General features: G+C 37.1%; 1 protein-coding gene across 13 annotated transcripts in view; it reads right to left on the bottom strand.

Annotated features, from left to right (window-relative positions):
• The window catches only part of eml5 (EMAP like 5), a 247,936-nt gene that overhangs the window by 179,827 nt on the left and 49,310 nt on the right, over positions 1 to 18,799 (bottom strand). For all 13 annotated transcript variants that reach the window (XR_015513746.1, XR_015513744.1, XR_015513745.1 and 10 more), the window contains exon 2: positions 768 to 927. Coding sequence is in view for 4 of the 13 variants with exons in the window: in XM_087290991.1 (XP_087147117.1) it covers positions 768 to 927 (160 nt within the window). In the remaining 9 variants the exon portion in view is untranslated. The remainder of the gene's footprint in view (positions 1 to 767; positions 928 to 18,799) is intronic.

An 18,799-nucleotide genomic window follows, 5' to 3' on the forward strand; every position in this document is an offset into this window, starting at 1 on the left:
TCTACGCAATTTTTCAGCCTTACCAAAGCACATAAAGCACAGCTACTCTCTCAATAAAATCCATGTTAGCCATTAAGCAACAGAACTCTAATTACGCACGAATATCACAATCTATTCGCACAAGTCGCATCTGGTGCGTTCCTAGTTTCTATTAGAAAATTTTAACCTGCACAATTTGAAGGGTAATGCAGACACAGCTTGTGCTGATTTCTGCACTTACACATCACCACCTTTGAAATTATAATCAACTAATCAGATTTAAGATCTAGAAAAAACCATAGAATGAAGTAGCAATAAAAAAAGCAAAAAATACTGCTTGGCAGGTTGAAGTAAATGCTCCTAAAAACAAATAGGCTTCATTAAGTGAAGTAAATCTTAAAATTACAGGAAAACACTTAAGCATATGACGGAAGAATCTCAAACCATTAGCTTCTAGCCATTGTCAAAACCCTAGAATACTGTCACGTTCAATGAGGGAAGAGTTTGGCTCTGTTCTCTTGGTTTGTCATCTGATGTGATCAGGGAGGATCTTGTGTGTTGTTTCTTTCAAGGTGACTACCAGCAGCTCCGGCAGATACACAGTTATGCAGTCTCACACATACTGTCACACTGCGGGTATCACACTGTTGGTGTGTTCACAGATGTGACTTCAACAACTAATAATAAACTTCACAGCGCCTCATCTTGAAAGATGAAACTTATGAGCTGATAACAATGTCAGCTCCCTGGTACACAGAGAAATCTGTCTTATTGCTCATGACTCTCACCTGTCCATCAAGGTCGAAGGCGAGACAGGCGATGCCGTGTGTGTGCATGTCCCTCAGTATGGACACCGTTTGCACAGTGTACGAGTCCCAAACACAAATATAGGGCTCCTTTCCAACCTGTCCCGTGGCCACCAGCACTCGCTCTGGATGCAGGGCTAAACTGTGGAAAGAGAAACACAATGAGGTTAGCAGAATTAATTGTCCAAGATTTGGAAATTTTCAGTGATAAAGTCTGTCAAAACAGAACACTTTTATTTTTTACTATGCAACAGTTCTCTCTGGTTCTTGAATCTGATGTAATATTAGCACTCCTACAGCCTCTTCACCCTCATGTATTACTCCCCCCACACGAGTGGCAAGCAGAGGACTACAGTTTGACAAATATTGCAGCTGTTGGACAACATAATGTACTTTTGAGGCTTTTTTTAGGTGAGAATGTAATTATTTAGACTGCATCTATGCAGCTTATTTAAAAGGACAGTGCCTTGTTTAAAGTTATAATTTTGGAGATACAGCGTAACGGCTGCCATCAGCCTGTCATACTGAGCAAAGCAAAGACGGTTGACGTTCTGCCGCAAGATGGTAACAGAGACAGCATAATAAGCCCTAAGAGGAGAAAAACTTGGCGTAATTACAAACTACAGCTGATTAAATCCTTATTCAAATGGTAAGTGACACTCTAAGTCAATCTCTCTCATATGTATGTTGTAGTGCTGTATGTAAACCATAGTAATCTGGTAGTGTTTTATTTGCTTTGGCTTTTTGGGGGTTAATTATTGTGATCTCCCAATTGCAAAAAAAAAACAAAAAAAACTGGGAACTCTTTGTAGACTGATGGCATTTCATGCCGTTCAGTCTTATAATCCTAAAATGTCAGCAATATCACCTATTTTGTCATTGCTTTAGACATTTTGCTAGAGAATCATTCAAACACTAGCTATAAAGTGACGTTTCTAAATTAGCAACAGTTTTGCTGTTTCGACCTCAGCTGCAGATGTGAATGAAAGGCAGAAAAAAGCAAGAGTTTTTGGACTCTCAGTGTTTAATTTTCTTTTTTATATACACAATTATGTCGTCAAACTGTTGTATAAACGTATTATCACTCTCATAGCAGTGCAATATGGCTGTACATCGTCCCTGGTGGGAAACTAAGGCACTCGGCTTGCGAATATACAGCCATATCGCACTGCTATGAGTGATATAGCTCATTTAAAAAAGGCAGTTGCTGACAAGTAGACCAGAGATATCATACTTACGGTCTGTTGGCCAAATCTGGCCTGCCATATCATTTTATGTGGCCCACAAGAGCATTTGTTTCACACTAAATGTAAATTTAAGTATTCATGTGAATGGATTACTTACAAAATCAATGCAAATTATTCTGTAATATTGTGGTAAAGTGATTGGACCCCCCAATTCAACCTAGGATGGAGGAGAGGGTTATATAAGAATTGTTAATGGGAAGCAAGGAAAAAGAGGGAGAGCGGGTTCGAAAAAAATGAGAAGAACAGTGCTAGAGGACTAGTCTGCCTTAAATAAGTTTTAGGGAGTAGGTTATTGGTTAAGGAGGCAAAGTGAGGCCTAGTTTGGCTGCCGAACCTTTGTTCAAGCAAACTCCAATTTAATGAACTATGGCACTGTGTAGATTTAGCTGATTACTGTCATGGTCACACTAGGAAGACAAAGATGGATATATATTTCATGGTATTTTTTTGTGTAATGCAACAAATAATGAGAGTTGAAGCGGATAAGTGGTGTAGCAGAGAAAGAGTGATCTCACACCCAGTTCAAAAGGTAAGTATCAGATGTTCAGTAATACACCAACATAACTTTAGTCACTCCCTTTAAGCAGATTAGTTTGCATCCACAGGAGAAGGAGGACATCCACAGAAGAGTACAAGAGGAAGAGGTAGAGGGAGAGTCGATGAAGAAAACCATCTGACTTTGATTCCTGACGGTGAGTGAATGAATGAGGTGAGTCTTTATTGTGCATGGGTGGTTGCGGGTACAGGTGCAACTGATCAGTAATCAGGTGATAGTTCATGGGTGTGGTGGATGGTGAAGAAGAGCAGTGATTGGGGCTGCAGGAACGAGTCAAGGGTGTGACAATTACAGAGCCAACTTTACTGACAAAATGTGCACACAAAATGCCTTCCATCATACAGCCCTATCCATTTAATTATAAACATGTAGCACCCCAGTGACATTTTTTGTACCTTTATTTCTGAGTGTATATTTCTAATCAAAATATCTGATGTTGACAATAACCATGCTTTTTGCAAGGTGATGCAACAGACTTTTATTATAAAAATATTATAAAAAATTATAAAAATTTTACTAATCATTTTAATTGCACAACTACATCAAGAGCAGTATCAAGAGAAACTATTGGTAAGCAGCTCAGACATTATTTGCTTATTCACACCTCCTGTTACTCAAGATCAGTTTATGGCCCTGGTGCTCATATACTTTTTAACTTTTTGCACGTCAAGTAGTAAATCACTTTCTTTCTGAACAAAAAGTATTCGTTTTTTTATAGTTCTGAAATTAAACAAAAACTAAATAAAAAATTAAGTGATGATGACCAAAACTATAATAAAATTATACTGACATTTAGACAAGGGGTTGTTTCCTCGCATGTTTCATTTTAGCTGCGGCTACAGTTTCGCTAACCCGCTAACTCGTGCTAGGTTCACGCGCTGTCTGCATCTGCTGCAGTCGTCATGACAAAAGACATTAACAGTGTACCTCTATCATGGCATAGAAACTGCTTTATTCAGGACGTCATTCAGCGATGTGATTATTTCTTTTGTCTAGGATTTAATGATGCTGTAGTGCTCTGCTTATCAGGAGGACACATGCAACATACAAGATAACAAAGTGCACTATTATTTATTATGTACATCTTCGCTTTATAACTCCTCTATGTGAGTTAACACAGCCATGGGACTGAGTGCACATTTTACAAAATAACACAATTACTCTACTCCACTTAATTAATCTACTTATATATTTTATTTAGTGCTATACAGTATATATAAATGATATTTTTTCTTCTGAAGAAAGTTTTATTTGTTTTATTTTGGCTAGAATAAAAGCATTTTTAAACTTTTTTAAACTCCATTGTAAGGACAAAACTATAAGCCCCTTTAAACTATATTTTTTCGATGGTCTACAGAAAAAAACGTCGTAATACATTAATTTGTCTAACTATCCTAACCTGCCTAGTTAACCTAATTGACCTAGTTAAGCCTTTAAATATTACTTTAAGCTGTATAAAAGTGTCTGGAAAAACATTTAGTAAAATATTATCTATTGTCATCATGGCAAAGATAAAATAAATCAGTATCAGATATGAGTTATTAAAACTGTTATGTTTAGAAATGTGTTGAGGAAATCCATGTGATTGCGGGGAGAACATGCAAATTCCACACAGAAACGCCAACTGACCCAGCCAAGGCTCAAACCTGCGTCCTTCTTGCTGTGAGGCGACAGCACTACCTACTGCGCCACCGCGTATATACTTGTATAAACTGACATTGCAAAGACAGACTGGTTAAAAAGACTAGTAGTTTACCATGTTAAAATAAAGGGTGTGCTTGATCATTGCACACTCTTGCATTTGAGATGGTTACTGTTCTTACATGTGGATATATTAATGACACATAATATCACATATTACTTATTATATAAATAAACAATGCACATCCAATTTGTGGTCTTCAATGGAAAAGCTATATTCCATATATTAATTAGACCGTTTTATTTCATTTTAAGTTTGAATATTTTGTATGAATAAATGAATACAATATTTAATTAAATTACACTTAAATTAAACCAAATATATTTTTGTCAACTAAATCTAAAGAAGATTTAGTCAACTAAAATCGTATGAAATTTAGTCGACTAAAACTAAAATGATTCTGAAGACTAAAATATGACTAAATTACTTATTACAACATTGATTTAAAATTTGCAGTCAAAATTAACATTGCACCTATGGAGTAGTCCAATAGGACTACAGTGAACATTGAGAAGATTATATCATGACCCCATTAAACACCTCTACTCATTAGTCCATATTTTACTGTTATTGAATTGTTGCTATTGCAAAATATTTGAAAAGTTTTTTAGCTTAAGACTTCTCTGAAGCTTGATTTTGGCAAAGATTAAGTCACATGACCATAGTGTAATACATCTGGTTTGTGGCCCAGGCATTTGAAATGCCTGGTAATACTGTCTCACCTTGAGTACTGAGGTTTGTTACGCTGCAGTAACAGGAGAGCATGTTAAGTATTTACAGAGAGAAAGAGCAGTTGAGAGAAATGCACTGGCCAAAATTTGCTAATTAGCTAACCGTTCTGCCAATGCCATACATTCCAGACTGTCGCAAACAAGTCTTGATTTATTAAAATAACTTATTTAAAAAGTACATTTTGGCATGTGCTGTACATTTCTGGGCAGCTCTAGTAAGTCAAGCTTTTGCTAATTATCATTTCCCACAATCAGGAGTGAAAGTGAGAATAGAGCTTTTAGTTATCAGAGACCTATGAAGAGTTAATCTGGGTAACACACTATCTTCTGCAACCTAAAACTCGTACAGATAAAGGCTGTAAAAACAATGTGTTCTAAATGTAAATGCAGTCAATGTACATTCCTTCTACATTTTGAAATAACCATTTATTTTGATCCCACAGCATGTAGCATTATCCATAATAATGCCGTGGTGCAGAAATGGCACAGACGTGAGGGGGAAAAATCAGGTCATTGCGGTTCACGGAGCAGTTTTCACTCTCACCATCACACTAGTCCACCAAATTCATTCAGGCTTGCCTTCGCATGCCCTAGGAAATCCCAGAGGCATCCAAATGTTGCATAACATCTGTCCAGTTTTACTATATTCTCTCAAACACTCTCTCCTTCCCATATACACAAATACACTCTCTACATCTCTCTCTCTCTCTCTCTCTCTCTCTCTCTCTCTCTCTCTCTCTCTCTTCCATATTTATTAGCCTCATCAGTGGCTCTTCTCACAGAACATGTTTTGAATTTTTTTGCTTTTAATGTGCTGGAACTTTTCAAATGTTGTATTTTAGACATGGCCTTTTTAAACTTTTGCAAACATTTTTTATTCCATTCCCAAGCATCTCTCATTTCAACCTGCTTGTGTGCTACTGGCCCTTAACTGTACATTGACTCCATCATCTGACTATTGGGCAAGAACAATTGTCCTGGAGCCTGATGGAGGCAGAGGGATGTCAGACTATGGTGGAGCTGAGGGAGCACCAAGCCAAGACAGAGCTGAAATTTAACGTCTCAAGGTGGAGTCATGGTCCCAAGGTGTAACAGGTAAATCTGTTTTACAGACTGGAGTAGGGTTGGGTACTGAAACCCAGTGCCATTATGGCACTGGTACCTAGTGTGTAAGTGTTATGCATTGGACAGAATCAGCATATGAATTTTGGTACCTAATTTCGGTGTCATCAAGGGGTGCACCAATGCACACATAAGTATGTGTTGTGTCACAACATATTTAAAGATTTCATTCTAAACATCTTTGAGGGATACATACATTGTCAGTGATGTTAGATCTTGTTCTTGTTATTTAGATATAAAAAGCAAAGGGTGGAGTATGGCGCATCTGGTGAGTGACTTCCTTCAGATTCATCAACACACATGATCCCCTTCATTAAATTTACTTAAACTAACCATTCTAAAGTATGACTATATTTTACAAGCTAAGGATTCTGGCACACCAACATGAAGCAGATGCTTTATAAAAGCTGCGTGTAAGAGGGGAAACATGTCAAACTTAACAAAATATTTAAGGGCACAGGAAATTAACTTAAAGGCAGAGGAATGTAGGAATGCAGCCAGGTATTTGACAGTTTGCGACATCATCTGGCACTTTCACTGAGTATGTTTACATGGACACCAATATACCTCCAATTTTAATATAATTAAGACAACACTTTTATTAGGAGTCTACCATGTAAACAGCGATTTTTTATTAACTTAAAAGACCACAGACACCTGCATCATAAAATGCAAATATTTTTTCTTTCCATTCTGCATGCGATATCAAATAAAAAATAAAAAATAACAACAACACTCTACCACCAGTCCTTACTTCATATTCTCATCCAATACCTCGGTTTACCATGGGACATAAATGAAAAGTTCCTGGATGAAAGTGAAACTGCCAAACTGCGGTTAAAATCAACAAATTAAAAATGAAACACCCGAAATTACATGAAACTTCAAAGGAAACGTGCGTAACGCGGCGACGTAATGACGTTAATTGAACTATGTGCTATAACATATAAAACAGGATCATACAATGGACATTCAAAAAGCAACTCATATAAAAACCTTAATCATTTTATTGTCTCATTCACATAAAGGCTGATGATAAGGCTTTTACTGATGTCCATGTAAAAGTAGTCATAAGCCCCAACCCTAAAAAAAAAAAGGAATTCACTGATTTTGATATTGTTTAACTAAAATTATTTTTAAAATTGTAAAATAACTTTGTGGCTCAAAAATCTGTTTAGGCCCCATTTTGGCATTGGTGCCATTTAAACAAAAGTACCAATTTAGCACCAGTATCTGGAGAAGGATCCGGTATAGACTGGAGAAGGAAGAGGTGTTTACCACAATAGTTAGAGCACAGGACCTGGGAGGCACGAAAGAAGCAGGTAAATCTAGAGACATGAATGTAGCGTGCAGATGAATAATGTGGAGGAAAGGATACTGGGCAGGATTGCAGTATCCAAACTGCAGGACTTGGCTGAGAATGAGAGACTGGAGTCATAAGCTGATTCCATAATCAAATCAATGAGCCAGTGTTTTTTTATCTATATCTTGCTCTGACACTTTTTGCTACTTTTCCACTGATTGTATAGCTCAGCATGGCTCCTTTTTGTGGGAATTTACATGCCTAGCACTAGGGCTGCATGATTAATTGAAATGAAATTGAGAGTGTGATTTAGCAACCCCTGGGATTCTCATGCACATGTTGTCAGGGAAGCATAGCCCTGTGATCAAACTGCAAAGGATCTATTGCAAATATGCCACGAAGAAGAGACAAGGTTGGGAAATCACACATGATTATCTTCAATTTTAGGATGGGGTGGATTGGGGTCATTTGACTCAGTTACTGGAGATCTTCGAGTAGAGTTCAGCTCCATCCCTTATCAAACACAACTAAACCATCCAAGCAGAATCTGTAGGAGCACTTGTTAATTAAAGACAGCTGCATTTGATCAAGGTTGCAGTTGACCTCTTCAGAAAGGTAGATCTCCAGGAACAGGGTTGAGCACCTCTGGGGTAGATTAAATTGTCCGCAACTTTTTGCTTAGCTTGACAATGAACTGGCTCTGTTTAGTAAATGCTGCTATATCTGAAAGCAGCTGCTGAAGGTTTAGAGGGGATTACAGAGACAGTTTTAAGCTGCAGTCACACTGGGGTTTTCCTCCCATAGACTTCCATTCATACGCACGCAAATGCGTTAGACCGGAAACGCAGGGTCATGCGTTAAGTTTTGCAGGTTGCTGCGGTGCAAAGTTCAAGCTTGGTAAACTATGACCTGCGAATTCGCATCACTTGACTGTGTGAGACCACACACAATATGGATCAAGGATCACAATATGACCTCTCCAGACAGACATTTAAAACATAAAGCAATCGCTCAATTTTTTTATGCCTTTTAATAATCTTGTTTATTCCCGCCCCTTTTTGCAGCGCCGCACGACAGAATTTCGCATTATCAAACTCTAGTGTGACCGCAGCTTCAATTCCAAAACACTTCTTAAAATCACCTTCCTGTAATCATGCTTAGTGTCTGGTACCTTTTTGTATCATATCGGCTGAGATTCCAAACAAGATGTACTGATGTAAAAATGTGAAGTACAAACGCTGCAGATAACTGATTGGCCATGAGGGAATCAGTCACTACCTGCATCACTGAACTTGCAAAGTAAGACACCAAGATTTAAAAAAAAAAATTAAGCACAGCCACTGAAGGATCATTGAACAAATGGACCTAAAAATTGTCTGTACCGCTATCAGTAGTGGAAGTAAATAAGTTCCTCTCATTGGTATCCAATGGCTCGTTTCCACTGACGTGTACAGTTCAGGTCGGTACGAGTCACCTTTATCAGGCTTAGGTTTCCACCACAAAGGGTACCCTTTTAGTTGGCGTGGTGTACGCCATAAAGTTTAAGTCGACGTCATGCTCGATTGAATAAATGTCTACAGTAAAGCTGTACGGGTCGCTTACATATCATATGAGAAGCACTTCTCACAAAACAGATGCTTTATACACATAAATACTTGTTTATAAATTTTTATTACTAACTTTTCTATGAACATGATATGATTATAACTGCAGATCAATGACAGTGCAAAATAGCCTCCTGTAACGTTTGTAATTATATAAATTAAATATATAAATGCAACCTATATAAACACATACAGCCCCTTAAAGTCTCCGATATATTATCAATTACAGAAAAACTACACACAACATACATTTAGTACTTACTTGAGTTCAAAAACACATGCAATATAGCCCACAGTCAGTGCAACTCTCTGTCTGTAATCTTCACCAGCACATGTAACCTCTTTTAGAGAGTAATTTTGTCATTCCCAGTTCATAATAGTCCAAAAGGCAAAGATAAATATGGCATTTTGTTCATGATTCAGGTTGCTAAAACACTTTGGCTCCAGTGTTTTTCCACGCTTCACACTCGCGCTTGTCCTTTTCTTTCTGAATGGATCAGATGATGGAGACACTTCAATAATCATACACACGTCATTATCATCAGCTCAAGAAGTTTGTTATATCAAATATAGACTTGATCGCGAACTCCCGGAAGAGAGCGAATACCGCTCGTACTTTTAGACGGGCTCGTAAAACAACAACAGGATATGTGTCTGTTCATCAAGACGACGACAAGGTTTTTTTGAGCTGTGGTCATCCATGGCTTGTTATTATATGCATATAGTATATCCATGTATTCTCTCGGCTGTGTCTTAGAACATGGCAGATCCTTTGTTTAAATTCTGTTTAGCTCCACGATAATGTGACGTATCTCTGTAACCAATCAGCGTTCGGCTGCGCGTGTAGCACCACCTTTTGGCACCCTTTCTCGTTTTTGGTACCCTTTCGAAAGGGTGCCGAAAAAGTGGTACGATACGGTTTGGTATGCTTATTGACAGTGGAAACGGTCATAAAAGCATACCAAACCGAACCGTACCGTACCGTACCACTCAGTGGAAACGGGCCACAAGAAGCATATACAACTACAGTTGTGCGGTGGTAGAAAGAGAACATTTCTCCAGTGAAAAGCTCCACTGTTGTCTATCTGTTCATGTTGCTATGTTGCTTATAAAGACATCAATAAAGTATATGCAGTGCAACTTTTAACAAGACATGCCATTCCGAGTGATACCATGCAGTGGAAAAGCATCATATCATTGAAGTGCATTGAATTAGTTTTGGCCTGAAAATGTGTGTGACAGGTGCTGACTCTAGCTCTGGGTGTGTGGCAGGTATAGCCGTCATCCTCGGTTTCAAAAGTGGAGGATCTCTCTTTTCATCCAGCACACTATTATAATGTATCAAGAGTAGGCAGAGGGATGGCTGTTGACAGTAAACGTCCTAGGGAGTCTGTGTTGATAGCAGTGCTATGGAGGATCTGTACACCCACAAGGCACAGTCAATGAACTCAATAAAAGGAAATTGCTATCCCTCAACAGCAGCTTCCATCAGAGAATATTGTCCATCCATCTCTAACATTGTACATCCAGCTTTCAACAGCCTTGTCATCAGTGCATGCCTTGTGGAAATCCATAAGATCTGGCATGAAAAAATTCATTACTTTTTCTTCAGCTCAGCCCTTTATTTATCAGGGGTCATCACAGTGGAATGAACCGCCAACTATTCCAGCATATGTTTTAATAATAATTAACAATTTCTTACATTTATTTACATTTACTTACATTTACACATTTTTGGGGGAGTCTCCTCATCCACCACCAGTGTGCAGAATCCACCTGGATGACGCAACGACAGCTATATTGCACATCACACATCAGCTGATTAGTGGAAAGGAGAAAGAGTAATGAAACCAATTGTATTATGGGGATGGTTAGGAGGCCATTATGGACAAAGACCAGTGGGAAAATTTGGCCAGAATGCTGGGGTCATAGCCCTACTCTTTTTTGGAGGACATCCTGATATTAACAACCACAGAGAGTCAGGACCTGACATCTCATCTGAAAGACGGTCTCAATAACATCACTTCTGGCAGCAGCCTAGCTTTCCCATGTGGTCTCCCCTTCAGGTACTGACCAGGCAGAGCCCTACTTGCTTCAGTAGGCAAACATGGGAGAGTTGCAGAAAACTAGCTGCCCCTTCAGCTACAACCCAGTACTGAGAAGCACCCATATACTCACATTTACACACACTTTACACACATTCATTTCACACGGTTTATTCAGTTCACTTACAGTGCATGTCTTTGGACTGTAGGAGAAACCGGAGTACCTGAAGGAAACCCACATAATAACTACACACTATAAATCATTTACTGTAGCTGCAGTTATAAAGTGCTTACTAACGCTTATTAATGTAGAGTAAAACTTAACAGATAGAGAATTCACTATTTGCTAATGCTTAATAAATGATTTATAGTGTGTAGTTATTATAAAGTGTTACCAGGAAATCTTATTTCAACCATCTCACCATTATCTTCTCTGATGATGTCAGTTTAAGGAACTGCCCAAAACAAAGCCATGCCCAAAACTGTTACTTTACTGTAAGTAAAAGAGAAATTTAGGAAGACAAAAAAAATAAACCCCACCCCCTTCTCAATATTTAGTTTTACCAGGAAATATGTCATACTACTGAAATAAAGGTTTGCACCAACTTCTGGATCACACTGATTTTAGTATATTCCTCCAGTAATGGCCATTATAGTTATAGTCTTATTATAGTTGTTGTCCGAAACACTAGATTTAAACAGTTATCAGTCAACAATCTTTGATCAACAATCCCAGAAGTCCTAGAAGTTGGACATTAACTGGACAGTAAAAATCATTAACTTTATTAAGTTGCGTCATTAAGTTATATCTTTTTTCATTCGAATGTGACCCTCCAGCATGTTCATCTTGCTAATTTGGTGTTGTTGTGCAGGATGTCTTTGTCCTGTTTGACTATAAACTGTGAGAAAACGAAGCACTTTAAAGAGGGCAGAGACAAATCCACCGTTTGCTAAATCGTCATGAACCAGTGGTAGTTCAATGGTGTTTAGAAATAAAACAAACTCCCCCAAAAAGTCTGCTTTGGTGAGTGTTTTGGTGAACGCAAAAAGAAAATGATTGAGGCCAAAATGTATTCATAATGACGTAATTTCGAGTAATTTTTCAATTTCGTTTGAAGTATACCTTTAAGGCCTTTACAGTATAGTAGAAAAGTTTTACCTTCAAAAGCTGCGTCAATTAATTGTATCTTTTTTTATTTATATGTGATCCTTCTGCATATTCATCTTGCTAATTTGGTAATGTTGTGCTGGATGTTTTTCTCCTGTTTGTCTATAAACTGCGAGAAAACGAAGCACGTCAAGTAAGGCAGAGCTCCATGACCCACTCACCGATTGCATAATCATCATAAGCCAATGGTAGTTCAATGGTGTATTCGAAATGACATAATTTCAGGTATTTTTCGATTTTGTTTGAAGTATACCTTTAATTGCCTTTACTATTCAGTGGGAAATTTATTGACTTCAGTCAGTTGCATTATTAAATTGTATAGTTTTTTTATTCCATTTACAGTATATCAGTCTCCTTCCTACATGTGCAATATAAAGGCCCAACCCCAATTCTATTTTACCCCTACCCCAACCCCATTCCCCTTGGCCCTCGAGTATTAAGGGGAAGGGCTTCAAATTGTACCCCTATAAAATGGGACAGCACTACAGCACCTGCACAAGTCATCATATGTCATCACAATTTCTTACTTCATATGAGATTGACGATAGCGACTGCTGTAGTTATTCCAGTTGCACAATTTTTTTAATATTTCTCTTCAGGAAATGATTGAAGGCAACAATATCATGTTATATAATGTGGCAATAAGATCATAAATGTACTGTGCATTTACTGTACAACACGGCCATATTCATCTATGTAAACACACGAAAACTACTTTAATATTATACCAGACACTGTAAAAAGTCCCACCCAGCCACTAGACATTTCCGAAGGTATTCAGGTAAGGTATTCGAGTATCATCTAGTGTCAGATGTGAAAGTATGGTGTAGGACTGCTATACACAAGTTATACTTATGAATTTTAAATAGTGAAATTGATTGTTTTTTTAGATGGTGTATTATGCGAGATTTTTATACCTCTTGATTTCGAGTGTGATCCTGAAAAATCTAAATTTCTAGGGCTATCTTGCCCTTCCCCCTAGCCCTACGCCTTCAAGCTAAAGAAAATTGGAAAACCCCTACCCCTTCACGTGAATTTGCAAAACAAGGGTAGTCTAAGGGGTAGAATTGGGATTGGGCAAAGCTGTCACAATTGTAGAACTGTAGCATTTTCTTCATTCTACTACAATCCATGGTAGAAATAACAGCACATTATTTTAAAAAAGCTATAAATAAACCACCATGAGCTAGCGTCATGCTACTGCTGCTGTTAAAATCTTGGAAACGTGGAGGATGAGTTGGGGTGAATGAAAAGTCGAGACGAGGATGTTTTTTCTCAATTCAGTGTAGACTATGTATAGGAAGATCTATTTAGAGCTCAATGAAAAAATATTTCTTTAGCGCTGTTGGAAACTGCACTCATCCAGGTCCTTGAATTGTCCAAGAGACACAATTTCACCAACAATTTAACATTTACCATAAATCAAACCATCTTTTGTTGAGGGAGTTCTGCTGCCTGTCTGTGCTCTTGATAGTGTGTGTGTGTGAGAGTGTGTGTGTGTATGTGTGTGTGTGTGTGTGTGTGTGTGTGTGTGTGTGTGTGTGTGTGTGTGTGTGTGTGTGTGTGTGTGTGTGTGTGTGTGTGTGTGTGTGTGTATTTATATTCAGCCTGGGTTTCCAACTCCCACAGTCTGAGCCTTCAGATGAAGCTTTTTAAGCCTGCCAGGGTGATTCTGCTTGGCAGCGAGGAGGAGTGACTACATTAAACCCCTCAGGGAGCTGTACTGCTCATGAACATCGCTGTGTGTCTGCCTTGTCTGTCTTTATTAATATGGCTCTCTCACAATCACTCTTCTCCTTTACCTGCTTCCTCTTTATACACCAGTAATTCTCAACCAAGAGTACAAGTACACGAGATGCAGATGCTTCAATTTTTGTTTTATTACAATACAATACATCCTTTTTTTAAAGGATGTGATGTGAAAGTATTAGATTAAATTTATTCTCATGATTTTTATTATTTATAATTTAATGTACCACTTTGTCAATAAAATACAACAAATTTATCACTAACTGCATTTTAATTACTTAAAATAGCCTTTAATTTGTTTGAATGAACTACAATAACTATAACATATTCAGTAGCAAAACAATATGCATATTCTTTGCCATTTATTTGGTGTATATTTGTTTGATAATTATGTTTTGGGATGCACAATTTATTAGTGATAATATTGGCTGATAAATGCAATTTTTTATGTTATCGTTATTGATACAACAACAAAATTAGTCAGGTGTCTCGAAACCGATAAACTTTGTTTGTTCACTGTGTAAAATATCGGCATCGGCCTACTAACGTAAAGAAATTTTGGTGAGGATATCGGACAAAAATCTATGCATCCCTGTATTTCTTATATTATATTATATTATATTATATTATATTATATTATATTATATTATATTATATTATATTATATTATATAGAGATAGACAATATATCTGTGGTCATATTGATATCAGTCAATAAATGACCTTTTAGAAAGTTATTGTTATCAGTCTGACATCAAAAATATAATTTATTAATTTTCTTTTTGGCTTAGTCCCTTTATTAATCCAGGATCGCCACAGCAGAATGAACCGCCAACTTATCCAGCAGGTTTTACGCAGCAGTTGCCTTTCCAGCCGCAACCCATCTCTGGTAACATCCACACACATTCATTCACACACATACACTACGGACAATTTAGCATACCCAATTCACCTGTACCACATGTCTTTGGACTGTGGGGAAAACCAGAGTACCCACATGAACGCAGGGAGAACATGCAAACTGCACACAGAAATGCCAACTTACCCAGCCGAGGCTCGAACCAGCGACCCTCTTGCTGTGAGGCGACAGAACATTGCGTCACTTATTAGGCCTATATCTTTAAGTCAATTTATATATATATATTTCTGCTTGTTGACCCACTTCTCATGCTTGCTGCCCGCCACTGTTTTATTATTTTACTGATACTTTGATATTATTTAGATATTTACATAATATATAGTGACTTGGTTGCTTTAGTTATGCTTTTTATATAAAGGAAATTTGTCCATAGAAAAAAATAGTCAAATATATCAGTTCAAACTTTTTTGAAGTTGAGGTTTTAGAATACAACCAGTTGTTCACTGTATGTTTGCTTTTTGTTTTTGCAATCATCCAGAAAAATGAGAAAATATTTTTTTTTTATTAGCTAAAATATCGGCTATCAGCCTCAGAATTTAAAGAGTTATCAGTTATCAGTCAAAAATTCCATTTAGGTGAATCCCTAGTTACGTTATTTAAAAGCAGTGCTATTGTAATATAATTTAAATACTGTACTAGACTACCAATAATTTCACTATAGCACTGCTTATATATAATGTAATTAGGAATCCATCGATATGGAATTTTTAGCTGTTATTGATAACCAATAACTGATTTTATACCAATGTTTAAGCTTCACTTAAAAGACTTTATTATGAATAGTTATGATTGAAAATAACGCATCACATTTATGTTTTATGTGGTGTACATCAGTTTGTACTAGTTAAAGAAAAGTGTAATTTCATATTATTCTTACAATGTATAAAATATATACTGTACCATTTCATTCCTATTAATGTAATGCAATGTAATGTGTATTTATTTATGTGTATTTATTTATTTTCAATTAATGTTTATCTTAAAATTCTTATTCATTTTACTTTAGTTTTTTTAGTTTAAATATTTTTTTTCTGTTTAATAAATGTTTATTATTTTTAGCAAGAGAACATTTATAAAAACTACACACTCACACATATACACAACAAACAATTTAGCCTGTCTAATTCATGTGTACTGCATGTCTTTGGACATGTGGGGGAAACTGGAGCACCCGGTGGAAACCCATGTGAACATGGGGTGAACATACAAACTTCACACAAAAATGTCGACTGACCCAGCCGAGACTCGAACCAGCGACCTTCTTGCTGTGAGGCGAACGTGCTAATCACTGCCTTTACTGTATATATACGGCATATTATTTTAAATTTAAAATCATTCTAATAATAATTATGAAATTACATATAATGCTGAAGTAACATTTTGTGTACTACTGTACAATACTTTATGGTTAAATCAGTTAAGTTGAGACCAGTAAAAGCAGTTTTTTTCAATCCAATCTGTGCTGCATTGTGTTTTTTCTGCACCTTCCTTAAGTGAACAAACACTTGAGCCAGTCACCAGTCCTTATTCGTTTCTCTGTGGATTACATAATCTCACATAAAAGAAAATAGAGCAAAGACACTGAGCCCCGGCAGAACTCTCCATCAGAGCACAACCTTTCTGTCAAGATTAATAAAAATGATGTTGTAATTATTATCTTTACAAACTTTCCATCAACTGACCTAAATATAGTTTTAGGGTTGCCAGTTCATCTCTGAATTTTAAAAATTGATTGATTGGTTGTAAATTTTACAATACATGTTTACAGAGTACAGTATGTTTTCTATTCTATGTATTCTATCTAGTGCATAAATGTGTACTCCCCTCACAAATATATTTACACAAATAATTATTATTTTCTATAGGATACTTCACAATATTCTATTTCTTCATGTACTAGAAAAATCTAGAGCTAATCTAAGATAATAATTTATAATAACAGTTCGAAAACTATTAGCCTAAATATAAATCTATAAATTTTAGGGCTGGGTGATTTGACCTAAAAGCAAAATCACAATTAATTGAACATTTTTTTTTTTTTTAACATTTAACTTTCATTAAAATTAATGAACAATTATTTCATTTTTATTTATTTATTTATTTATTTATTTATTTATTTATTTATTTATTTATTTATTTATTTATTTATTTATTTATTTATTTATTTTATTTATTTTTTTTTGCCCTCATAGTTTACTGACAGGTTTTGTACAGTAAATATGCTCACATATTACAAGTGAGAGATATTTAAATGAAGGGTGTATTACTTGGTTTTTAAATAATAATCGAAGAAAACACACACTATCTACTATGTATAATTATTTATTGACCATCAATGTTGAACAACTGAACCTTACTCCCTGTTACTGCTTACTGCCTATTTTTCTGTCCTTAAAATAGCAAAAGTGAATTTGGACATACCCTTAATGCTTTTTTGCCCTGCAATTTACACTTTTGCGCGTAGACCGTTAAATAGAACCCCAGAAATTTTCAGATGTGCTCTAACATTAGGCACATTCAAATCAAGGCATAAAACATATCTGTTTAACTGTGCTTTCACACTGTTATGTCTTTTTTTCCTTTTTTTATTCCTTTAAAAACCAGTTTAAACACACTTAATCTGTTTTTATTCATTTTAAATTCGTTGATGATATAAATTTCGTATACTTGTTTCTTTTATTCCTGTTTATGTAAAGCACTTTGCATTACCATCGTGTATGAAATGTGCTAAATAAATAAACTTGCCTTGCTTTGCCTACTCTACAGTCTTTGAAAGGTAATAAAATCCCTAAAGTAGCCGGCAGCTAGCTCTCTGCAACTCTCACATGGTCGCCCACTAAAGCTAAGCAGGGCTGCGCCCGGTCAGTACCTGGATGGGAGACCACTTGGGAAAGCTGGGTTGCTGCCGGAAGTGGTGTTAGTGAGGCCAGCAGGGGGCGCCCAACCTGCGGTCTGTGTGGGTCCTATTGCCCCAGTATAGTGACGGGGACTCTATACTGAGCGCCGTCTTTCGGATGAGACGTTAAACTGAGGTCCCGACTCTCTGTGGTCGTTAAAAATCCCAGGATGTCCTTCGAAAAAGAGTAGGGGTTTAACCCCGGCATCCTGGCCAAATCTGCCCCCTGGCCTCTGTCCATCATGGCCTCCTAACCCTACCCATATCATGATTGGCATATCATCACTCTGTCTCCTCTCCACCAATCAGCTGGTGTGTGGTGTGCGGTCTGGCGCAAAATGGCTGCCGTCACGTCATCCAGGTGGATGCTGCACACTGGTGGTGGATGAGGAGATTCCCCCCCATTGTGTAAAGCGCTTTGAGTGCCCAGAAAAGCGCTATATAAATGTAACGAATTATTATTATTATTATTATTAAAGTATGTGATCCAATGAAAAAGATATTTAAAACCACCAGGCATATAGCCATGCAAGTACAGTGCATAGTTTACTGCACCTTCCACAACCTTAAACACTGAACCAGCATACAATTCAGCATTCAGCATACAAATCACATGTAGTAGCGATTTCGTTTGTGCATACAAATACACACTGCTATCAGTCCATCCTCTCTGTGAGTCAGATTGGTGTGGTCCCTTTGTCGAATTTGTTTCTACACACAGACAGGGTCAGGATTACAACGAGGGTCTGTTTTGCCTTTGCAAGGGCTTATCTAGTGTGTGTTTGCCCTCAGTCTCATTGGCATTGCTATTGCCAAGTGAGCGCAGAAAGATGGAAGGATTAACTCCAAATTTCTCCAGAAATCCTGCGCAAGGGACAGATGGGTCAAGTCTTGATAATGTCCTCAATGCACACACACTCTCCAAAAACACAGTTTGGCACCAGATGCAAGTGAGATGTCAGGGAAACAGATT

Source organism: Danio rerio, chromosome 17 (genome assembly GCF_052040795.2).
Source record: "Danio rerio strain M-AB ecotype USA chromosome 17, GRCz13ab, whole genome shotgun sequence".
In the NCBI taxonomy this organism is placed as follows: Eukaryota; Metazoa; Chordata; class Actinopteri; order Cypriniformes; family Danionidae; genus Danio; species Danio rerio.